Source organism: Ammospiza nelsoni, chromosome Z (genome assembly GCF_027579445.1).
Source record: "Ammospiza nelsoni isolate bAmmNel1 chromosome Z, bAmmNel1.pri, whole genome shotgun sequence".
NCBI classification, from domain to species: domain Eukaryota; kingdom Metazoa; phylum Chordata; class Aves; order Passeriformes; family Passerellidae; genus Ammospiza; species Ammospiza nelsoni.
This window is the reverse complement of record NC_080669.1, coordinates 13,932,361-13,958,775: the sequence shown is the minus strand read 5'-3', so window position 1 is coordinate 13,958,775 and position 26,415 is coordinate 13,932,361. Positions and strand designations below refer to the sequence as shown.

Here is a 26,415-nt window from a genome sequence, read left to right as displayed (position 1 = left end):
TTCGAGTCACTTATTTATATGAGTACCGCAAAATTCTTTAACAAGCTTTACTGTTTTAAATATTTACCTACTTTGAAAGAACCTCTCCTACTTAGAGATCACAAAACTGAAGACTCTTAATGCACCAGGCATGCTTCTTAGCTCATGGAGAAAGGATTTAAGGTGTTCAACTCAAAAGTAATTTTTTGCATTAAAACCCTGCAAAATTTATGAGAGGTTTTGCATTCACCACGACCAAAGAAACAAAAAGAAGTATCAGAGATCTGAAGCATGTATGAACCTCTATATATTGCAAGCAATCGATAACAGCTTAACTTAAAAATAAACTCTCTTTCATTCTTGTTTTGGTAGACTAATCAGCTCTTGAAGGCATCAGCAAAGAAAGAATCACAGGTAAGAAACACAAGGCCATGCATTAGGATATCCTTCTCATTATCAACACTACTCTGAATTTGGAAGAGGCCATTACATATCTTTCCAATTTAACATGAACTTTTAGAAAATACAGAACATGAAGAATATTTGGACCACCTGAGAAGTAAGCAGTATTTATGCAGAAGAGTATTTTGTATTCAGTACTTAAGTGTCACCTTATTGGAATTGCACTTACCTACAATACTTTTTTCTGGAGCTGGAGGCACAATATAACCAATATGCATGTATTTTGTTGCTAATTTGCTGTGCAGGCCAAGAAAATCACTGAATCTTCTTTTAACAGAGAATTCATTTTTGTGGAATATTGAAAGTGATGTCTTAAAAAAAAAATGTTGTAAATTACTGATTCATCTCAGCTACAATACAAAGTATTGACAAAAGTTTGTTGCACTACCTACCTTTGTTGTTACTCTGTATGCCATATAAGCATTCATGCCATCCCCTGTAAGAAAATTAAAATACTTAGGTAGTGTAATCCTGCCATATACTTTTCAGTCCAAAAAAATACATTAAAAGAGATTTCCATTTAGATACTAAAAATTGCCAAAGAAAAACTAAAGAGGAAATCATGCTTATATCTAGGAATAGTCTTCAAGGAATAAGACAGTCTACAATCTGAAGTTTTAGGCTCAAGGAACTTACCAACTTTCTCTGGGTCTGATACATTGATTTCTATATCAAACAAATCTCCATTTGCTTCCTCTTCAATCTAGGACAAAGACAGACCACATTTAACAAGGTAATGAACACCCATATTATCTATGGATACAAGGATAAGAATATAGAGGAAGGAGGAGAAAAAGTCTATGTTTGTGTAATTATGAAACATTTCCAGTTAATATACTTTCTAATGTTGATATACTTTCCAATGTTAATAAACTTTCTAACACTGACTGTGACTGCAACCAAAGTTTTTGGGGTAAACTTGGTAGTGCTAAGTTTACAGTTGGACTCAAATGATCCTAAGGGTTTTTTCCAAACTAAATGGTACTGTGATTTCAGTTTTAAGACCTACTGCAAAAGCTTTCAGTACAAGAGATTTAGGGGTCTGTTCATTGTATCACCTACAATGCCAGCAGACACTGTGGTTCACAACCACTCTCATTTACAATGCTTCCATGTGCCTGTAATCGAAGAACAGACATTCCTTTTCGGTAACAGTATCTGTAGCAGAAGAGCTTGGGAAGGAAAAAGCATCAGATAAAAAATTCTCTGATACTCGTCTGAGTTCCAGAATTTCATAATCCTTCATGTACTATACCTAAGTTTGATAAAAACAGATATCTTAAGAAATGCCATGGCAGAAGGGACAGAACCAGGGCTGAAGGGGGCAAAATCTGAATCAAATGCCATCATGTGGTATCTGGGGAAGCAGGCATCATTGAGTCATGGGTAGGGTCTTATATGCAAAGTTACTGTCTGGTAAGAGAACTCTCTAGAATGAATGGCACTCAGCAATGTTCATGCTTTGACTGGAACACCAAATGTAAACAGAAATGTTAAGAATGAGATTACCCTCAGCTGTTTGTTTGCATGCAGGATAACTCTAAAATCTGCTTGTTCAATTTCCCTGTTAGGAACAGCTTCAGAAATACAAGTTGAAACTGTAACAAGCTAGTTAGAATTATTTTAATTAACAACATTTCTTATGTATCAAGTTCACATCTTACTCCTACACACACTTTAAAAGTATCTGTTCTGAAGGAATAGAACTTCTTATTCCTAATAGTACATATCTCAAACGTAATCACCTCAAGAGTGAATTCTCACAGTATTTCCATAAGTCAAATTCACACTAAACTCTTTTTGCAAAATAAACAGCAAGGTATAACGCCATGCACCAATATTTAGGAGCTGGCATTTTAAAACAAGGCAAAACTTAAAAATCCAAATGAAACATTCACATAGTTTAGAGTTTACAGCATACCTCTTCTCTGGATCTATCAAAAATCACTGGGGCTGTTACACTTTTCGATTCCATTCTGGGAGCTATTAATGCGGTAGGTGTTACAGGAGTGACTGCAGGAGTAGGTTCTGGTGAAAGTATTGGATCTCTCTCCGGACTGTCCAATGAAACTTCTTCTGTTGCTTCTAGATAAACGTATTGAGTTAGCAATAAATTTCCTGTGCAACACAGATGGATATGCATCACAAAGACAACAAACATGCATGATGACAAAATAAATAGCACCAATTTGTGCATGATAACGTTCTTCAATATCTAGCTAAAACCAGATATGGTTTTTGAACTTGTAGTACAGAATGGGTTAAATTAAGACCAGTATTGCCTTTTTTTTGAACACTGTTCAGTAAAGAGTATTTTAAAGCAGTCACAAGCTACAAATAATTTATTTCCATATGACATATTGTTATTTTTTTTATCACAGGAGCAAAGCTTTTTCATCACTTGTTTTGCACTCTGAACAATAGCTGATTTAGTCATATAGGATGGTAATTAAGCAGACTAAGCCATATAACAAATTTGGGAGTATAACAAACTCCCACCCCTGCCAAATACTCCACAAACTGTAAAGTAGCAGTATGAGCCAGTGAGGATTAAGATTATCTTTAGTCTACCTCCATGCTCTTTGGAGCTTAAAACAGCTCACTAGAAACTGAGTACTCCTTTAAACTATGGACAGTTCACCTACCTTTAAAGACAACACAAACCCCTGCTCTACAAATCTCACCGGCCACTGTGAGATTCTGGCCACTGACAAACTACACATTTTCTGGGTATACAGAAGTTCCTGTTCTAGCTCAAATAAACAAACAATGTTGTGTTCTCACTAGACATGCATATTCAAGAATTCCAGTTTCTTACAAGATAACATGGACCACAGAATAGTCATTTGATACCAAAACTGACTTTCCAATAGACCTCAAGTCCTTTCACAAACTAGACTTTTGTGGGTAGTACTTACCTAACAGGTAAAAAGGCAATAAACCAAAGCAGACACTCATTCTGCCTTGAGGCTAACAAAGTTTACTGTCATCATTTTATTTTGGAGCATATCACACAGAATTGCTGAGTTTGGAAAGGACTTTTGAAATCATCTAACCTCCCTGTTCAAGCAGGGCTCTAGCTAGAGCAGGCTCAAATGGATCACATGAGCATCTCCAAGGAGAAGAATCCACCCCTTCCTTGGATAACCTGTGCCAGTGTTTGACCACCCTAACCAACAAGAGGAAAAAAACCCAAAGCCAGCATCATCCCCTCACGCCCCTCAAAGACAAACAAACAAAACCGTAAGATTTGTCTTATATATTATCTGGTTTTCAGTGTGTAGCCATTGCCTCCTGTTCTGGCAGCAGGCACTACTGAGAAGTCCGGCTCCCCTTTCTCCATTCCCTACTATAGAGTACTCATACTCAATATATGATCCTCCCCACCCCAAGACCCTATTCCAGGATGAACAGCACTAGCTTTCTCAATCTCATCTCTTATGCCATAAATTTTGTCCTCAATCATCTTCATGGCCCTGCACTGGACTCCCTCCCATCTGTCCATGTCTCCCTCGTACTGGATAGCTCAAACCTGGACTCAGCACCCCAGGTGTGGCTTCAGCAGGGCTGAGCCAAGTGGAACGATCAATTCCCCCAGCCTGCTGGCATTGCCTTTCCTAATTTCAAATTACATAGTATTTTCACAGTATTTTCAAACTAAAGTAAAACCCAAGCACCTCATTATATTTTCCATTTTTAATATGAATGAAGAATCTACAGCCATTCTTTGAAAACAATTATTTTCATAGCATTGCTTTATTCTTACTGCTAAATCTTAAAAAACATAAGTATCTGCTAATGCTTCCTTTCCTCAAATGCCACAGGAAGGACACTGAGTCTTAATTTAATAAGGAATTTTGATTCAGAACCTAAGATCAGGTGGGAAGTCATACTGAGGCAGTTGCAAAAGAGCTTTTAGATTGGCAGAATAGGAACATTTCAACAAGAGGCAGTTTTCTCCTTTGGTAGCTAACAGCATGCAACATACATGTTATATAAATGAATATTTCACAGAAACATTTCTTGGAAAAATATGCACATACATACGTAACAATGTATACTATATACATGATGAAATGTAAAATACAAAATATTTCTAAAATAAAGCAATTGCACTTCAGTTCTTCCTTTTTTCTATCACTAGCTGTATTTCAGCACATTCAGGAAACAAATCATTAACCACCACTTTCTACTTCTCTATATCTTCAAATTTTAGGTTAATAAAACAAGTCATTAAACAATTCAATCATTAGCTGAGAACACAATCCTCTTACTGTAAAGTATAACTTCCTGAAAAAACTAAATTTAATGTAAGAAAGCAGCAGTGCTATCAGATTAATCAGAAGCACACTTCTTCTCCAGGCTTTTTCAGACTTGCATCCACATACCCTCAGTATCACAAAGTGATCTAGGTTGTGCATCAAATTAATTCCAAGCAGGATTAGCAAATTTTTAAAGCTGCTGCCTGGTGCTTCTTTTTTATTTTCCTGAAGGTATTTACCCACAGAAAATAGTATCTGTTTGTTTGATAGCAGTAAGTCAGTTATTTAAGGAAGAATTGGGAATTTATGCCTTTCTCCCTCTTGTTACTTCTCACCCCAGGTTTGGCACGCCACCAGACACTATGCAAATCTAGAAGCGTGACATGGAAAAGATATGGGGAGGGGCATGATGGGACTCAGTTGGACAGGGAGAAAGTTTTTTTAAAACAAAAATATTTAAGGATTCTGAAAGGAAAAAGAAGCATTAGCTTTATATAAAACAGCAGGCTCTTCAAGCTATTTTACCCCCCTCAGAAAAGCAGTCTTAGAGTACATGAGCTGAAGATCTATTTCTCATGAAATAGAGATGAACTCTGGCATTTATGCTTCTTACATGTCCCTTTACTTTGAGTAATCAGGTGACGAAGTCTGATTAAAAGGTTTTACTGAATAATTCTTCTGCTTATTTTACGGGTGTGCTTTTTCTCCCCATGGAAACATTAATATGGTAGGCTTCACAGTAGAAACTATGGCACTTCCAGAAACAGTTGTTTAATCTATTAATTTTAGATCTTCACCTGAAAACTTAGTATGAAGTTGTGGTTTTGTGGTGTAGTTTATTGTTGGTTTTCGGTTTGAGAGGTTTTGTGTGCTTGTGTGGGGTTTGTTTGATTTTTAAAATATTCAGTATCTTTATTAGCATGAAAAATGAAATCTAGATGTCTTCTTTTCCAGGACAGTTCTCAGGAGCTTAAGTTCCCACTTAAAGAGGCAAGCAACTGCTCTGTCCAACTTTGGGGAGGAAAATAATGAGATCCAACACTTAATATCAGTTATGGGAGTTACCAGAACATATTAGGAACTCCCACCAACCTAATAGTGTAGACTGCTAGACATAAATACATGCTTTACAATCTATAAACAGTCTTTGTTAGGGATCACTGTCAAGTTGCTTAGCTCCAAAAGAACATGAAAGCATTCTGCTGTAGGACACAACTACATATGCTTAATTAACGTTTTACAGCCAACCACAAGTTTCTATCAAAACTCAAGCACAGGCCTTAATCTCAGCATTATACAGAGCTCATTTCTTTATTTTTCACCAGCAGGTTTTGTGAAATACCATCTTAGAAAATGCAAGTTTGCAATTCTTCACTAGCAGCTACCTTTGGCCACATGTTATTTTCACTAGTCACACTTTCAAATGTCAGATCATTCTGATATAGCTTGAACGATTAAACTGGTTTATTATCTTTGAAAGTTTGTCCATGTTAACATATAAATCTGGAAGTAAACTTAAGCAGAAGCTGTTATGTAGAACAGAGGACAAGGTATTAAAAATTGCTTCTCTGGGCACTGCAATATTTCAGAGACTTTATTGAACTGAATTGACTGTAAGAACTACTACACCTAAGTCATAGCCCATTGTCCTTATTTTTATATCAGAGGTATTAAACACAGCCTTAATGAGAACAAGAATAGTTTTAATGCAACAGCGACACACTAATACAACCACCTTATGACTTCAAAACTGTAGGTTCACACGCTTTTGTGCATTTATTTTTTGCAAAATAACTGAACAAGCAGATTCTAAAGAGCAGCAAGGCATTTGCACAAACTCTTCATAGCAGACACATTATATGACAACGGTCTGACAGACACCATCAGCTAGAAGCTTTTCTGTTCAGATGTGCCTGAAGAACCTGTCTTGTCCGGATCGGAGAATTATCACTTCCTTTCCTGTCTCATATCCCAAGAAAAAAACCCTAAAGGGTAAAAACCACAAACCAAACAACACAAAACCCCACTAAACAAAAAAACAACCCAATGAAAACAAACATCACCCCAGCCCCTAGAACAGTGGCTTTTCCTCAGGACACAATAGCTAGACACTTCCATAACATGATCCATTCCCAAACACATTTCTGGCCTGAATAAACAAAATAACAGTAATCTTTTACCCAACAAAAGAGAGGAAAAATTATAGTTTTCCACCTTTTTGAAGAAGGTGACAAAAAACTGATAATACTTTACAGATGAGCTCACCATCTAGTGCTTTTCTATAAGCCCCAGATATAAAAAGCACAGACAACTGTGTCCTTCATGGGCAGTCCATGGCACATTTGTGCAGCTATGCATTGAATTTTGGATCAACATTTTTGAAGACTAGTTCAATACGCAGCTCTTTATGTACAATAGCAGTTTATTGACCACCAAGCTTTAAGATGCATCTCCAAATTCCTTAAGACACACCTAATACTGCCTCATTTGAAGCACTGACCATTAAGGTCTCTGCATGTAAGAGCTCTACGAGGTAAGATAAAGTAATTCTTCTGGCCAAATAATCAACATAGTGACTTTTATTCTGAGGGTGAAAGTTTAAGTGGGTTTAGCAGGACAGTTTGCTTTGTTACAGAACGAAGAACCACAACAAAGCAGAAAAATTTACTCATCTCCAATGACAGCAGGAAAACTAATTTCTTCAATGTTTGAGACCCTGTTTTAATAGTTCAGTTATAAGTTGCCAGAGTAAAGGTAACGAATATCTATATTGCACATATTATTTTGCAGCTGCCACAGAAACACAATAGCAAAGACATTTCAAGCATAATAAAAAAAGCCTAAACCATTTCCCAGGATTCTGTCCTGCATTAAAGCCACAGAGAAAATTTGTACTGCTTCACCTTCTTTTCCATTATGCTGCAATATGAGGTGGAACAATGGAAAAGTTTTATTATGTCTACAATAGCTACAGAGGCATACCATCACAATTTTTAAAAGTCTGAAAAACTATAATTGTTTCTGACCCTGAAGAATGGCAATCACTCCTCTCAGGAGCCACAAACATGATTTCTTTTAACTGGATTTTAAAGCATCTACTAATTCAATATGAAGGAACAACAGAAGCTACAAAGCTGTGGAGCTTCATATTTTTCTTCTCTTCACTTAAGTGTTCCTCTAAGATGTGCCAAGTTAAGATTCTTTGGAAAAGAATCTTAATGAATTGTCAAAGAAAAACTCTGTCACAATCATTTCAAAATTAAATTGTGCTCTCCTAGAAAGCCAGACTTTTGCAAGCATGTTGGGAGCAAGAAATTAGCTATCTCATCTTGCCCTTCTCATGCTGTTTCTATACTGTCTAGCTAAACAGTCCTAAGAAAGAAAAGAATAGTTTTACTTGTGAGTGCACAGCACTGAAACACAAATTCAACAGTTTTTTCGCAATGGCATTTCAGAATAGCAGTGACACAAACACTGAAGTTCATTACTTGAGTTCAACAGCTTTAAACAAACTTTTTGCTTAGAACAGGAAACTGTGAAAAACATCGTATTTTATCTCATGCTACATAAATCACATTTGTTTTTTCCTCTGTTTGAGAGTACTAGACTCTGTACTATAAATTGAACCTCAAAAGACCAGTCTCAGCTGAGGTAGAAGTGAAGTACTAGATGCCTTCAGTTCAGTGCTGCAAGTGCTCAGAGAATGTCCTACATGGCAAAACCCAAACTCATTAAATCAATTCCTTGTGTTATTCTCACAGCATTCATTTCAGTTAAAACAATCTGGCTACAAACATTTGTTCCTTATGTCTGACTCCCCTCAATATTTACTCCAGTCTCCCTTTTTCTTTTCTTAATATTATCCAAAGGAGAATTGGCTTTCTTAAAATATCCACTCCAGATGGCTCTATGGTTATAAAAAGCTGGCTTTATATACTGAAGCTAAATAACCAAATTACGTACTAGTACTAGAAAGCTAAATTGCTAAAGCACTTTTGGTCTTTGTAAGCTATAAGGCAAAACAAATGCAGAAAAAGAGTAAGATCACCCCTCTATCCTTCATTCCTTTTTTCTTTTAAGACACTTTCAGAGGGGTACCAAACTTGTCAATATATTCTAACAGTGTCATGAAGAAACAACTTCAAATACATGGAAATACAAATTATGGAAGTTGAGAACAAATGTAATGGGCATGTCAATATATGCATTTATACAAAATAACACAGAACTAAAGGTTATAAAGTTTCTTTTGGAATGACACATCAGGTAACCAATGAGGATGAGATTACTGTATTCAAAGCAGACTGTCAGCTGACTAATGCAACATGAAGTAATAGGGAAAATGATAGTATTGAGATGTAACATTCAGAACCATCTTATGCACATAATATATTTCAAATATTCCAGCTACTTTCTTGGATAGTTAATGTTCCTACAACTGTAATTGACAGCAACAATAACCCATGTTAGGATAGTTCAAAACCGACACCGAAGTAGCTACTGATTTATGAACTTTTAGAAATGTTCTGTCTTTTAACATATCATTTTTCAGAACTTTCATATCTTTTTCTAAAGCATGCAATACTGTCAACTGTCAGAGACACAATCATGCACGATAGGACTTGTCCCTTCTGCCAGTTTGTTACCTTTCCACTAAAACAAGAGTAGTAAGAAGGAAATAGTTGCAATACAATCTGAATTATCTCTCTCTTTATAACTGGAAAAACGGCTGGGACAGTTTATGCAAGACTATTAAGTAGAAAACAAGAAAGTAACTTAAGTCATGCATTTCCACACCAACAGATTTGAACATTTTGAATCACAAAATTATAAAGACTATTCTTACTAACAGCAGCAGTTAGTGTCCAGCTTAACATCCACACTACACACTGGCAGTACACATGACAGAGAAACTTATAAACAAACTCAACTAGCCACATTTTTCACAAGAAAAGACCTCTACAACACTCTCAAACTACTTTTAAGGTTTCAATCCTCCCTCTCAGAAAAGCACATTTCCTTCAGTCCAAGGGTGAAATGGTTTGTGCAGGCATGCTAGAAGAAAATAGTCATTACCAGCAAAGAGATCTTCTCTGTCACCATCCAGCATGATTTCTGCTGGCTTTGGACCATTGGAGTTTGTGCTGAGGTCTTCGGCAGGAAGACTTGCTGGCTCTGGAGATGAAGGACTTGACTGTGTTTAAAAAAAAAAGAAAAAAGTGAAATGATTATAAGAGAACAAGTTGCCATGTGTCAGTATATAAGAATTATTGCAACACTGTTTCATTGCAAAGAAACAAAAGATTTACAGAAAGGGAACTCTGTCAGCTATTTCCATTTCCCATTCCTAGCACAGCAACAATGAATACAAGACATGAGCAAGTCAACAGCTATTAATTTCTTTCTTTGAGAGAAAAAACAGTCAACAGTTTCTTCAGGTTTATTAATATGAAACAAAAGCTACTACAGAATGACCTAGAATAAGTTTTTAGTGATGCTAAATGTAACTTGATTATTAGGTTTCTCCTGGAAAGGCTTGGATTTAAATCTGGATTTGTACATAGCCAAAAATCAATATGGAAATCTCCAAGTGCTCTGTGATTGAAAAGAACATATTAATGCCATCCAAATAATTAAAGGCTGTTTGGAGCTGTAAGAAATTTTGTTAGCTTTGCAACAGGATTACTGCCACTGAGGATCAGAGGATCACACTGTATTGTACATAGAAGCTGGGCTTATCACAGACACGATTTTTTACTTCACTAAAGACTAGAACTTGCCCTGTTGAAGACACTAAGGAAAACTAAAGCAATATTGAAACTAGGCCACAAATGAGTATGTGTTACACCTCATAGCTGAAGGTTTTAAGCAATTTCACAACTGAGAAGTAGCATATTTCAGAAGAAATGGTCTGTCTCTCCAGCCAGTGCTGCAAAGAAGTGCAAGTTCAAAACCTTGCATTCCAACTAGAACAGAAAAGCATGGAAATGCTTGATTTCTCAATGATTGAGGTTCAAAAAGGTTAAAGTTTTATCAGCAAAAGCAGTTCTTCCCTGAAACATGGTAGGTACTCATTCCAAACCAGTTTTGCTGCTATTTAGCTTTGAACAGCAATCTACTTACATTTTGATAGACTGGAGTTTTAGGACACAGTGGGAGTCTCCCACTGCCACAGATGCAGAATGCATGTAGGTTTGTGCTTGTCAAGTCACTGTCACAAAAAACAGCCATAGGGAAGAAAAGCCTTCCTGAACCTATACAGCACATCAGCAGAGAGCTTTCTGCTTTATCACTTAATTATGCTGTTGCTTAATGAATGGTGGAAGAGAGCCCTTGGAGAATGCTTATACCTTCAAGCTATTCCCTCAGTCTATCCTCTGAGTTTTAGTGGAAATAGCTATTTCAGTTACTAATGGTTATTTTTGACTATACCTGGCTTCTAATCACAAATCTATTCTATCAGACACAAAATTCACTTTGAACACTTAAATCTGATCAACCCAAGGAAAATATCTGCATGCCTATAGTTACAAATTAACCAAAGGTCAATACAGAGGTATTCCCACTTTAAAGAGAGATACAGATTCCTCTAGGAATAGCTATAAATACATGACACCAAGTCCCTTTCTGTTACTGAGCTAGGAAAGGACCTGTACAATGGCACAGAAAAAGCCAATATTTCTGCACTGCATACCAGGCTTCATAGGTGTAGTTAGTAGAGCAGTTACAGGCAGCTCTCTTCAAACTTCTTATGGGAATATTTGCAAACAGCAAGGGCTCAAACAGACCTTATGGGCACCTCAGAAACCTGCAGAGGAAAGCTGACCAGATGGATATCCCAAACCTTGTAAAACCATGCTCAGCAAAGCTGTGGTGAACAAGGACAGAGAGGATATCCAGAGTTAGAACACTTGTTACACTTCTCTCTTCCTGAAGATGGCCAAGCACAGGCCTGCCCATGGAAGAGGTGAATAACTGCAACTTTTATTCCACCCATCAAATTCTCCTCATCTCTGTCTACTGGTCTTCTCGTTTTTACCCTTGCAATTTTTCTCTCCCAGGTCAGGGGGAGTCATGAATGCCAGACAGAAATAAACTTCAACAAGCTGACAGGTGATAAGGTCCCTACTGGTCTATTAATCTTTCTGTGGCTCTTTGGTCCTTTTAAACAGCTGTGTTCTCAGACAAGATTAATTAAGAATAGAACTAAATATATTCACTAAGAGTTGTGACTTTATAAGAAAAAATGTGTAGAAGCATCTTAAAAATTATTCATGGTCTGAACACTGCATTAGCTTGTTTAAGAGTTTTGCAATGAAGTATAGTTTCTTCTCTTCAAAATGGGCATACTTCTCAGAGAACTACAAAAACCCAGCAAGGCACTGCTCTTATGTATGAAAAACTGAGTCAATAATTTCTAATAACCTGATTATTTTGCACAGCCAGTGGGTCAGAAAGTGCCTCTCAAAAACCAAAGAAGCACCCATGCCTGTGAACAATATATTAAGCTGTTTCAGTTGCAGTCTTCTATGGATCAGAGCCAGAAGACAGGACCCCAGCTTTGCTTTTTTATGTCTACAAAATACAGCTAAAATGGCCAATGAAAAATGCCTGTCAAAGGAGTCAGCAGTCAGTGCAGTGAAAATCTCTTTATCAGACAAGACATGGAGATGAGACTAACAAAAACCTCATGGCACAGACAAATAGCATAGCCATTTAGAAACTTCAAATTTACTCGATGCCAAGGATTCACAAACTGTCATAAACACATCCATTTCCTGAAATGTGCACAGCTGTGAAATTTCTGAACAACTCCTGAGCTGAAGGTTTGGTGAAGCTTCCAATAACCAAGATACTCAATAGCCAGGACATGCAGGTATCCAGGACAGTCAGGATCCTGCCATGTTTTTCTTGAAAGCAAGTTTCTGGTAAGATGCCCATGGGCCCATTTACAACATCAGTAACAAACTCTATTTTCTGTTCTTTTATTGTTCCTTACATCTGGAGGCAATAACCAAGTATTTCACAGCTCTGACTTATGAAGAAACAAGAACAAATTCTTGCATTTTCGGCTGGTTGAAATTATAGCTCTAGACATTTGGACATCCTCCTTTCTCTTAATAGCAGGGTACCCCCAAACTAGTTCTGCTTGCATGAGCCCCTCCTCGCTTCCCTCAGTCAAAACACAGAGGGCTGACAGAAGGTGGCCATCATCATATTCTAGTTGTTCAGGTTAACCCAGCTCACTGTCTGAAACAGTGTTACAGGAGCTCACAAATCACAGCATGGGCAGAGACAACACACTCAACGGCAGGACAGTCTCATTTGCACCAGAAAGGAAGATGACACAAGCAGCCACATTGGAATGAATTTCCACATACTTCCATTACAGTCTGGATTTAACATCAAGCAACAAGACACACATTTTCATTGGAATTACATCAATTAATCTTGGATACAGACTTAGCTTTCTGCAAAGGTATAATACAGTATTGAAGGACTTAGTGCTTTTCTCTCTGATATTCCAATGGGAGCTTTACTGCTTCCACAGTAACGGCCACTGTTAAACTGAATGGATATTATTAAAGCCATCTAGACCTCTGTGGCTATCTAGTGTTTTGCCTCATGCACAAAAACCAAATAGATACTGCAGATCTTTGACAAGAACAGATCAACTGGCAATGAGATTATTACACACTCTGCCCTAAATTACAGCCCTTGATAAATTACCACATCTACTGCTTACTAATTATTTTCAAGTTTCTCCATATATTTTTCCATTTAAAAAACCCAAAAACACCAATAAACAGGAGTATGGGAGTGAAAATGTAGGTTTGAATGAGGCAGCCTAGGTTCCTCTGTTCACATGGCAACTTCATGAAAGACAGACCGGCAGTACAGAGATAAGAGAGAAGTTTAGGCAAAGTGAAATAAGAAATGGTGCAATATATAAACAAGAAAGATGACAAAGACTGGTGCATGAAGGAGGAAGAAGGTAGAACTGGTGAAAAGAGAGTAACAGTGACCATTTTTTCAGAAAATCTAATGTATATCTTACACATCTGTCACCAAATTTGAGTTTCATGCAGTTGTTTGTGGACCCTTCTAATGGGAGTAGAGTACACAAACAGCAAATTAGCAGTTTGTTGATTAAACTTTAATATGGAGTGATTCTTCTCATAATACACAATTAACTTCCAGAATTTCTTGTGGTGCAAATCTTGGACACTCTTTTTAAAAAAACAAAACCCAACAATGGCCAAAAACCAAAACAAAACCAAAAACAAACCTCAAAAAAACCCACATCATGAAAAATACAAAAAAAAAAAAAAAAAAAAAACCCAACCAAAAAACACCCAAACAAAACCCCACCAAAATCCATGCACTCGAAATTTTAGCAAGTAGGTAAAAGTCTACCTAAATGTCAGAAAGATATTGAGCTACAAAAACCTGTTACCTAGGAGAGCACTGCAGATGCCAACCAGCACACATGCGTAATAACCAGCAATATCACATGGAACTCACCACTGATTATCACTGTAAAAGCAATTTTGGCTTAAACCATTTACATAATTCATCCCAGCTGTTCTCACTAATGAAAGCTACTCTGGCAGTTGAAGGGAAATCTCTCAGTAACCCTGTATGTAAGAGAGGCTGTGGTCCAGACTCACAATACAGTTGGCACAATGAAAGCAAAATAATCATTCTCAATCTGCTACTCACTGTGGATACCTGACAGTAAAATGAGCATCCCATCAGCTCAGACAACCTAGTTCCCAGTTCACTGGTGTCCAAAGACCATAGGAAGGAAGAGTTCTCATTCTCTGCCATACAGCAAATTTTCAAGTCCTAAAATGTGTTTCCACTACACCTCAGAAATCCCAGGTGTTACAGCTCAGCGAGATCTTTCTACTATTTAATTTTCTACAATTGAGAGAGTTCAATTCAACACATTAACTTTTTTGCAACATGCACAGAGAAAATATTTTCCATTTGAAGCCACTTAAGTAACTAAGCCTCTCTGTACTTAAATGCTACATATTTGCCATTCACACTGTACAATGAATGTATACTTTGTCAAAAGCAACTTAGCCTGTGTTTTCCAAATGGAGACTTTGTTAATATGGAAGCTATTTGAAAGATGCATTAGAAAACACACAGTTTTTCCTCTGCACAATCAAATTATAGACAGGAAAGGCTGAGCACACATTTTGTGAACTGCAAAGAGAATGAAAGCAAGATAAAATAGGAAGGAAGTGAAATTAATCATGCTAAAAGCAAATAGCTCCAAGATAAAGCAGTTGGGAACCCTTTCAAAGTACCAAAGCCCTCATGTAAGTTGGGTTTGGACCTCAGTGTCCCTTGCCACACTCTCACTTCTGGTATCAGCAACCGTATGCATGATTAGCTACAAAAAGCACGACACCATTCTGTTGTTACTATACAACTCCCACTGCCATTTATAATCAGTTTGTCCATGAATATTTACCAGACTAAAGTAACACTCAAGACAAAAGTTTAACTAGGCCTACATCATCAGACAATCGCTCTTCTCTGGACTATGGTATTCTACACACTGAATCCTCCAATTTATATTCAAGCTAGTAAGAAGTCCAAAGTCAATTTTCATCACCTCTCTCTTCCAAATCTGCAGGAAAATCACAAGATTAAGGCAGTTCCCTAAATGCTGATGCCAGAAAAAGCTTACTGACACAGCTTTTAAAAGCTTCTCCTTAAGCAACAAGGCTTCCCCTTTCCCCTTAGAGACTCTATCCCAAACAGACTGTGTACACAAACAAAGCAGCAGAGCAAAATTGTCAGCAGTTGATACAAAGCCCATTTCTTTGCCAACGTCTGCAGTTAGAGGAGTTTCAGTAACTTTTTTATCTCATGGTAACTGTGATCTGGACACTAAATCTATCTTATCTCCTGCAGCTTTAGTTCCAGACCACATCAATAAAAACATTGTTTGTGTTACACTGCAGTCTTTCTCCGGGCACTGAAAAAGACTCCAGTAATACACACTGTGTCACACAGAGATGCACAGAAGTCTACTCATGCAATTCTTGTCAACTGCAGATTCACATAATTTCTTATTCCTTCAGTGCATTTTTCCCATAGATCTTTTTCTACCAATGCACAGATTATGCATCTATAAAAAGAAAGAAAAAAAAAGGAGCTTAACAAAAGGCAAGTGACTTTAACATACATTTAAAACCCTCTTTGTATACTGCAGGGTTTTTTGCTAAGGACAGACAACAGCCAGAGCAAAACCAGAGAAACATGCACCAATCCTATTTCTGTAAATGTCAGGGACAGAAAACTCTTCAGGAAAAGAGGAACAGAACAATTTTCTTCTTAGATGGCCATCTATGCACAGGAAGAATAAAGTTCTTCCAGAAGATACTGGCAAGACACGTAGGTGGAACGTGACCACAACAACGTGCCAAGAAGGCTCCCGCTATAACGAATGAACACATAAGCGTTTCTCATGTCTCCTCCAGCTTCTTTCCCGGCAGGTCCCAGCAGCCGCCGCAGCACAGCACTGCGTCAGCTCCCTTGGAAAAAACCTCAGAGACAAATAAGTTTCTACAAGATCTGCAAACTGAAATGGAGTGAAGCCTCGGAAAGAGGCCAAACAAAGAAAATGGGTCGTTATTAATCCACTCTTAAGGCGGAGACACACACACCCACACTCACACCCACACCCACATACCCCAGCGAAATTGGAAAGAGGTAAGGTGAGAATATTCCCCTGATAGCAGAAGAAAAGGGTAAATGAAAGGAAAACGGAGGTACTTGGAGAAAAGAGGTTTGAGCTTCTCCTGGCAGCAGAACCCCCTTCTCTCCGTGACGGAAGCACCGAGGAGAAGAAGCAGAGGTGTGCGGTGGGGCCGCGACCTGGTGGAGGCCAGGTCGGCAAGGGCAGCGGCGGGGCGGGGGCCCGCGCAGGAGTGAGGGGGGCCTGGGCAGGAGCGAAGCACCGGCGGCGTGCCGGGGAGGGGAGGCTACGGGAGGGGAGGGCCCGGCGGGCGCCGGATCGGCCACGGCGCGCAGGACCTGCAGCCGAGGGCGACCTCTCCTCACCTCCAGGGTGGACACGGTGCTGGTGAAGAGGTCCTCGCCGTCCTCCAGCTCCTCGAGGTCGGCGGGCCGCGTCTCTCCCAGCGGCGGCGGCTCCCGCTCCGCCGCCATCTTCCCCTCCGGCCCGGCCCCCGCGCTCACGTGACTGCCCGCCGCCCCGCCGCACGTGACCGCGGCAGCCCGGCCGGGGAGGGGCCGGACAGTGTCCGTAGGGCCTGCGGCACCCCGACAGCCGCCACAGCCCCTGCCGCATCCCCACAGCCCCTGCCGCATCCACAGCCCCTGCCGCATCCACAGCCCCTGCCACATCCATAGCCCCTGCCACATCCATAGCCCCTGCGACACCCCGACAGCCGCCACAGCCCCTGCCACATCCCCACAGCCCCTGCCACATCCCCACAGCCGCCACAGCCCCTGCCACATCCACACAGTCCCTGCCACATCCATAGTCCCTGCCACATCCACAGCCCCTGCGACATCCATAGCCCCTGCCACATCCTCACAGCCCCTGCGACATCCCCACAGCCGCCACAGCCTCTGCCACATCCATAGCCCCTGCGATATCCATAGCCCCTACGACACCCCCGCAGCCGCCACAGCCCCTGCGACATCCCCACAGCCATCACAGCCCCTTGCCACATCCATAGCCCCTGCCACATCCCCACAGCCGCCACAGCCCCTGTGACACCCCCACAGCCGCCACAGCCCTTGCCACATCCATAGCCATCACAGCCCCTGCCACATCCATAGCCCCTGCCACACCCATAGCCATCACAGCCCCTGCCACATCCCCATGGCCATCACAGCCCCTGCCACAGCCGCAGCCCCTCATCAAACCCCTGCCACAGTCCCTGCCACATCCACAGGCCCTTCTCAAACCCGTGCCACAGCACCTGTCGCATCCACAGCACCTTAGTCTTCCCAAGAAGAGGTAAAGACACAGAATTCCCTAAGTTAGATTGTTTGGTTTTGGGCACTCATTAAGAAAGGTGTGTGAGAAGTTTAACTTCTTTGATTCAATAATGGGCTAAAGAGAACTGTGGACACAGAAACCTATTATAGGAGGGGTTTTTTTTATGTCAGAGGGGACAAGAAATAACCCAAAGATAACTACAGAACCTGGATTTTTAACTAATTGATATTCAGGGTTGAAAAACTGGATTAGTAAATATGTGTGGAAAAAGAACCAAAATTAGAGAAAAGTATTCAAAGAAATAAATTGGAAAATAATGAATGCTGCAGGAAAATTCAATAATGGGCTAAAGAGAACTGTGGACACAGAAACCTATTATAGGAGGGGTTTTTTTATGTCAGAGGGGACAAGAAATAACCCAAAGATAACTACAGAACCTGGATTTTTAACTAATTGATATTCAGGGTTGAAAAACTGGATTAGTAAATATGTGTGGAAAAAGAACCAAAATTAGAGAAAAGTATTCAAAGAAATAAATTGGAAAATAATGAATGCTGCAGGAAAATTTAGAGGGACTGCAAAAAGCCAATCACATATGAAATTGTGATATGTTACTGCAAAAAACAAAACCCCAGTTTAAACCCAAGCCTTATCCTTGTCAGTGTAGATATTAATATGTATGTCATTTGACAAATACCTAAGAGCTACCTCATTCTACTAAGTGAAAATCTAAGAGGAAGGTACTCATGGATCCTAGTGGAAACTACAGCCACCCCTTCCTCTGCAGCCAATAAATCCACCACTGTAATGCTGTGTGAGATGGATATGAATAAAGTTGCAAATCTGCTGAACAGCAGAAGTAGAAATACCAAAGCTAAGTTTACATGTGGAGCTTGTGTATATGCCGCATGCCTACTTTAATTATCTGGTTATGTGATAAGATTTTACAGGAGCCTTCTTCCCAAGGAGCATTTACTACAGTCACAGTTTTCCCCTGTTTCCTAACTGTTCTGCATTCATTTATTATATGCATTCTCAAGTCTACACTGAAGACAAAAGGATTTGTCTTCTCACATCCATCCATTTCTCTGAGGTTTGTCAGGGCCTGTTTCACAGGCATTGATGAATTTTATCTTGAGGGTATGATGCCCATTACACAGGCACTGAGCAGACATGGAAAAAATTTAGCCTAAACTATTTACTGACCTGGATGCCCTAATTGAGATCACAAGGATTTGTGGGTTTTTATTTGCTAGAATACCTAACATTTCAACAGTTTTCACCTAGGCAGGAAGCCCCAGTATCACAGTACTATCCTTACCCCCACCCATTTTCAGGAGCAGCCTTTTATTTCTTTCCTTCTCTATTGTGTCACTTTCTTCCCTTTATTAACCCTTGTCAGGTCCCAAACTTTCTTGATTAGCCTTGGGAGCCATTGAGAACCCTCTGAAAAAGGTAATTTCTGGTTTTGGCCCACCAGCCAATAGTTCCTCCAAATCAATACACCTGCTGCATGAAACTGTCACCGTACCACTCCTTCTTCTGCCCCCAGCATCTGTGGGCTCTGCAAGCCTCCGTAGCCCAGCACTTTAGAGGACATATAGAAGTCAAAAATGTACTCTGCATAAACACTCCTGGGAGCTCTTACACAATAAAAAGCTTCATTGTTTTTTTCCCGCAGAATCAGGTTTCACTCAGGAGTATAATACCCTAGGTTTTAAATTGTTTTTAAAATGAACAGTGTAACAGCGTTAGGGCTCCATATAATTTCCCTGGTTCAGCTCACAGAGGTGCTGAAGCCTTGAGATAGTTACAAGAAGTAATCTGGGTTTAGGCATTATACTTTTTACTACCTTCTGCCCATCTGTCAAAAATGATTAAATTAGATGCAAAATAAAGATGAATATGCTCTAAGCAATGTGAATCAAGGTTTGCAATCAAATATGTCAGATTTTTAGTGTCTTATTTCACTGACTCTATTTTAGGATTGTACTGGTACAATAGCCACTGTAATGTTGTGTTATTTTAGTAACTGAAATATCAGTGAAACTGAAAGAAAAACATGACTCATGACTTAGAAATAGCTGTTTTGGGAGAGAGAGTGATAGTGAATTATGCAAGTTCAAGGTCAGCCTGTGTGGTTTGGATCTGGAGGGAGCCACAGGAGATCACCTAGTCTGTTTGCTGGAAAATGTTTGTAACCTTTTCTTCAACAACTCCAGTGATGAACACTCCAAAACTTCTGCAGCAAAACTGCTTTAATGCTTTGCTCTCTAGGATCAGAAAAGCAATTCCATCACTATCCTACCAGTCAAACATCTTCAAACACATATCAAGTTTAATTTTGCAGCAGCATGACACTGGCCTTGTTCAGTTTGTGACCATATTCAGGACAGCTATTGGCTTCACTTTATGTAGGAAGTGATTATTCAGACTGGATAAAATCTCTCCCTCCTGAATTTTGTATTTTTACCAACATTTACTCCAGTTTGTTTTGATGATTTTAAATTCTTTAACTGTGCTACTACTGTTTTGTGGCACTCGTAAATACAGCATGCATTTTCCACTTTCTATTTCTGTTGAGAATATTTAATTGTATCAGGCCTATGTTAGATCACTTCATTCATCTTTCATTCAATTCATCCTTCCAAAAAAATTGTGATCACCGAAAAATAGCTTTTGACTTTGTTTTCTGCACTGGTTTTGTACCTACTCTATAGTAGATTAACATATATTGTTTAATAAGCTTTCTTATGAAGCAGTCATAAAAGATAAATGTTCTAGAAATACCAAAGGAATGTTTCCTCACTGAGATTTTTCAAGAAAATGGCTAAATACGATGGGGGAACAACAACCACCAGAGCGCATAGAATTAGAGGAAATACATTTTTTGAGATTTTGTTTTTCCCTTTTATAAAATATATTAAAAGGAATATTGTGTTCTTGTATATTGACTGCACTCACTCACAGCAGTAGAGACTTTCTGTGAGTCAGCCTTCCTAAGAAAAATCACAAAGCACAAGTATTTACCAAATCTGTATATTTGATTTTGTGCCCACTAATCCTTTCAGACAAATAAACTTTACACTTCGAATTATGATGACTGTTCTTTTGTTCTGTCTTTCCATCTCAGTATTTAATTGCGTATCTTAAAAAAAACAAACCTTTTCTGTCACCTTTTTTTGCCAGTGAGTGGTCAGTGTTCTCATATATTACAGAAAAATATTTTTAATGTATGTGAAAGAAACCAGTTCTTCTATCAGTTAGATATTTCATTTGCCTTTGGAGTAGTGGCATGTTCTGCCCTCTAACAAATAATGGAATGAGAATTTCTATTCCCTAGTTCATCTAATGTTCCAGTACACTTAAATATAGAGCTCTACTGGCACTAGCTGGGTATGTTTACCCTGTTAGAATGATGTAGAAGTACTTTTTTTTGAAGATTCTTAAGCACTAACAGCAGGTGAGAACTAAGCACTGGTTACTGTTACATATGCTGACCTGCTATTTAGATTTTCCTCCACTGTTTATTATTTACAAGAGAGAGTTTTGAATTTATTTTGCACTGCTAATCTTAGGTAATCCAGGTCATTGCAACTTAATAAAAGACAGAGTAGCCTCTGAGATCCTGATTTGCTTTGGGCTTCAGAGTCCTGCTGCTTGACAACTGTCAAATTTCATGGGTTGTGTTCTGATACAGGAGTCATGCTCGAGACAAATACCAGGATGTTGTTAGCAACATTTTACCTGATGTTTACCTGATGTCTCAGACTAACCTGAGACATCTCTTGCCAAAGTAGAAAATGTGTTTTAAAAGATCCAGAATGGATGGAGATGGGACAATACTTGAAAAAAGCATAATATGCAGCTGCCTGAAGTTAACACTTCTTCAGTGATCTGCTTTTGTCCACAGAGAGAAGCATAGTCTTAATCACATTAAAGGAAACTATGGGTTCCTAAGTGCCAAGTAATTCTGGCATATTCTGAGTTGGAAGAGACCCACAAGGATCATCAAGTGCAATCCTAAGTAAATGTCCTGTGTGGGTATTGAACCCACAACTTGGTGTTACTAGCACCATGCTCTGACCAACTGTTAATCTCATCTCCCTCACCTAGTTTGTCCAGTTACAGCCCAGTTAAATTTTGTGCCATGTAATTTTAAACCTGTGGTGCATGACTAACTCAATTTCATACATTTCTATAACTATAAACTGTCTATAACTGTCTTGACCTGCTTTCCTGCTTTCAGAGAATGTAGCAAAATACTGTAAAATGTGCAGCTTGTCCAATGTAGGGCATGATCATTTGCAGCATTTTATTTATCAGCTTTAACTCATTTTATCAAGGATAAATTTTACAAGGTTTTTTATGTCAAATCACTGAAGTCAACATACATTTTTTACCATTCTCTGACTTGCTAGGACTTTCAGTTAGATATAAGAATATTAGAAGCCACCACTCTCTTCAAAGATTCATGTACAATCTTAGCTGTCATCCAAATGATGTTTGTATCCCCTAATTCTGGTTGCTATTCTTTGACACCATTTTTTTTAGAGCTATCTCTTCATATTTATGCTGTGAGTTGTCTTAATTCTTTCATCCAAAACTGAATGACACAAGAAAAAGGGAACAGTGAGGGAAGGAGTCTGGACCTTCCATACAATGTCAGAGACAAGTCACTGCACAGTATCAGTTGGTGCTGTCCCTGAGTGGCACATCAAAAGTTACCATTGGGAAATTCCTCCAGATAGAGAAGAGGTTTCATGTAAGGGAGGCCTTGATCTGAGCAATTTTTCTAGATCTTTGGAATTTTTTCTGTAATGGATTCATGTTTCTTAAACTGTGGAACATTTTCTTTTCCTCAAATGGGAGACAGGGTCAGAGGCGATCCTCTTTTCTGCAGCTAATTTCTGGTACTACACTAGGAAATGCCCAGTGCCTCCTAACTCTTGCTGCCACCACTTCACCAGTGATGAATGTAACATTGCCATTCAATTTCATCTAATTTAATCTAGTGAGAGCTTTGTGGTCATAACCATAATGAAAACAGTTTCAAGGGGAAAACACCAAATCAAACCAAAACTACCAACAACAAACAAAGCAACAATTCATTTCCAAGTGTCTATTTGTAGGAGAATTTTTAAAAAAATTACCTGCTGAAAGCACACACTTTGAGAAAAAATTTCTGTAACCAGATCTACATCTCATTGTTTCTCTATCAGCCAGCAGTACTATCTCCATCTAGCACAGGACTTACTAAGATGAGAGTTTAAAATGATTTTGTGTTATCACTTGATAGATGAAGAAGGTCTGTACTGTCTTTCTCTTTCAAAGTGTTATGATTCCTGTGCCGATCTTAGTTTAGAAGATTTGAGTAAGGCAGAATGTGAATGAAGTGGAAAATTTTTGCATATTTTTTCTTCATTGGACAATCATGGAAGAAGTCTAAGGGTAGAGAAGGTGGCAGTATAGAAGAAAATGAGATTCGCATTTTTGATATGCAGAAAATGAGATATGCAATTTTTGATATGCAGCAAAAACCAGTATTATAACCACTCCAGCTCACTGCTGTAAACCTTGGCAGAACTGTGCTGTTCCATCAGGTCTGCAATCTGTGGGAAGGAAGCTTATTTCCCTGCTTGCTTGGCACCAAGTATGGGCTGCTATAAACATGTACACCAGCCTACTGGTGTTCTATGGGATCACAGTAATGGGGCCTTGATCCATCACAAGGGGACTGAGAGTTTTCAGGTGTTACCATCAGAATATATGCAAGTTTTACTGATGACAGTCTTTTTCTAAAAGATCTGTGTCCTCAAAATATTAAACTATAGTGCTGGTTAATTAATTCATTCATAAAATGTATGTGGAAGGCAAAGGTGACATTGCTACTATGTCTTTGGAATATATAAGGAATAATATTTGTTATTTATATTCCAGATGGTGGACACAATGTATTTTGTATGTTCTCTGGCCTTTGAAGTCATTGCTAGGGAGTTGCCAAGAGGATTTCCAAAGAGATTGTGGAAGGTCAGCTTTTTGGCTTCCAGGTGTTCCCTTGCTGCAATTACCCATGTACAAAATAAGGGAGTCGTTGCATCAGGTCTTATATAGGTTTTTAGTGCTTTTATATAGTTTGTCCCTCTCAGACTGCTGAGTGTGGTTTATTTGAGATAATTCACCTAGATTTTAAAGCAGAAAGTAAGAGAATGGAAATCTGCTCTCTGAAACCACAGCTGGAATTTTAAGAACATGCATATCCAACACTTCTTTCCAAAATCCTGCACTTCAGCTCTCCCTTAGGTTTTTCATACGCATTTGGGTACAGTTCACATCAAATAACTTCAGGATAAAAGGTAGCAATCTAATGAAAGCTATTCCACTTAATTTGGGCTGTGGCAGGAGATAATAAAAATAAATAGATGATTTCTCAGGCATCCTATCCGTCTTTAACTCCTACACTAGGAGCAATTTAATGATGAGTGCCTATTTTCATTGCCAAGAGAGGAAGTTTATACTTATGTAGAGGCTTGACTTTAGACCAACTGTGATTAGGTGAGAAAATCCCATTCTGCAAAACATATGCACATAATCTAAATTATAAATTCTCCGAGTTGATGAGCCTTAATCTTAAATTTAGCTTTCTGGCTGATTATAGTATTTAGCATAATAAAAATTATAAAGTGACTGCAGAATTAACTTGAGAAAAAATAGTATTAATAATACTCCAAATAGTCCAAAATTAGCCTGAGAAAAAATTTCTACACTCCGTCCAGACGCACTGGTACACGTCTGCCGCTGCTTTAAAAGAACGAGAGCCCTAAAATAAAAGAAAACAAAATACACACTCCAACTTACAAATATCTCTCAAAATGTTTGCATTTGCATGGATTATGAGAGCTAGGAACAAGAAAGATTTGTTTCAAATATTTCCAGTCATTTTTTTTCACAATATAGCCTCCAGTCCACAGAGACTTTTTTTCCCCACTTTTTGGACATACACGATAAAGGCACGTGAAAACAATTTTGCATTGAAAATTGCACAGTGGATATGCCTGGACCAGAATTTGCTTTATTTCAAGTTTCACAGCCCAAATGCAGCTGTAATTTGCATCATTTACAATTTTGCTGTAAACTGACTTGGGGCATCTGTCTACATTATAGCCAAACCAGGCAAAAGATAAGTAGGAAAAATGGAAATCTTCCAGCATAATTGATTTCCACCAAATAGCACTGTCTCTGGTTGTTATAACAATTAGTTTATCAATTTAATGTTGATTATGGCTTTCCCATTGAGGAATAGGAAAGCTTGCAAAACAGCAATGCAGAAGAATCTGGCACTGTTGCCACTAGAGCTGATACTGTATCTAATACATATATTTACTTTTCTTTAAGATATTTTCAGACATGTTAAGCAAAAATCTGGTTTTGCAAGACAATTCTCCTTTGACAAATTTTATTTCGCTCTGCTCTGGCTAATTTTATCCCCTGGAGGCATAAATCTGGGCTTTGAGAAATCTATTTCCTTCAAGCTTTTAATTCAAGTGATAACAGATGCTAAAGACAGAATAAGAAAAAAAAATATTAATCTCTCAAAAGTGTAGAGAAAGTGATCAACATAGTTTCTAAAGTTAATAAACATATTTTCAAATTTCTTCATAAGAAAACAGCTTCAAGAGCTCGGTGAAGTAATAAGTTAGGAGGAATCCATTGATGAATAGATGGGAACTTAAGTAAAAAAGCATTGAAATTAAATTGATATCTTAGAAGGGATTTTTTAAATGCTTGGCCTGCATAAACTACAAATTTAGCTACAGAGAGGGTGTGTGGCTTTCTAATAATCTATCTATTTTACATTGCATCCTACAGTATATTTTATTTGTCTTGATTAATTTTGTGTTGCATATATCAAAAAACAGGACACCAAGCCTCTCATTTCAATAACAGAGGTTACAAATATGATTTGGCAATAAGATAATTAATGAAATCACTGAATCTGCTTAGAAATAATTTTTGTGTAAACTGAAAGTGGTACTAATAAAATTCAGCATGACTATTCCAGAGTAGCCCATAGTGGGACTGTTTTAACTTCAACCCTTAAAAAACCCAGCATCACCATAAGGAAGCTCATTTTATCTTAGGTTTATTTTCACTTTCAGATAAAGACAGATAGTAAAGAGCTTTTGCTTACCTGTTTTTAAGCATGATATTGAATTTCCTTTAATGTAAGTATCCTCAGTTTTATGTTTCCCTTTTACTTAGGAAATACACACCTTCAAAGAGGAGTCCCAATTTACTCTAGATCACCCTCCCTATCTCTTGTACCTCTTTTAAATGACCAAGCAGGGAACTTATAGAAAGTGTCACCTTATCTTTGGTCCTTTTCTTGGGTAGCTGAGGTAGATGTCTACTCTGGCACAAGCTACATTTTAGCCTTTTTAGCTTTGATCTTTTACAAAAATATGCATTTTTTACAAAAATACCCACATGGAAAAATCCACTATAAATCAATACAAGAGAGTGAAAGGATGTGGAGGTAAATATATATCACTGCATATAGATGAAGTACTTATATATAATGTATAGTCTATATTTGTGATGAAGTACTTATACATAGTGTATAGTCTATATTTGTGATGTATACAGAGTATATATATTTTCTCTATATATTCTCTCATTTGAGTACTAGATATGTACACACTCTCAAAATATCTA

General features: G+C 38.4%; 1 protein-coding gene across 2 annotated transcripts in view; it reads right to left on the bottom strand.

The window, feature by feature from the left end:
- Positions 1 to 16,915, bottom strand: part of SNX2 (sorting nexin 2) — a 29,629-nt gene extending 12,714 nt beyond the window's left edge. For both annotated transcript variants that reach the window (XM_059491984.1, XM_059491986.1), the window contains exons 1-6: positions 16,791 to 16,915; positions 9,780 to 9,897; positions 2,363 to 2,526; positions 1,078 to 1,144; positions 834 to 877; positions 611 to 752 (exon numbers count right to left, since the gene is read on the bottom strand). In XM_059491984.1, the coding sequence (XP_059347967.1) occupies positions 611 to 752; positions 834 to 877; positions 1,078 to 1,144; positions 2,363 to 2,526; positions 9,780 to 9,897; positions 16,791 to 16,898 (643 nt within the window). In that variant the 5' untranslated portion in view covers positions 16,899 to 16,915. The remainder of the gene's footprint in view (positions 1 to 610; positions 753 to 833; positions 878 to 1,077; positions 1,145 to 2,362; positions 2,527 to 9,779; positions 9,898 to 16,790) is intronic.
- Between the last annotated feature and the right edge of the window lie 9,500 nt (positions 16,916 to 26,415).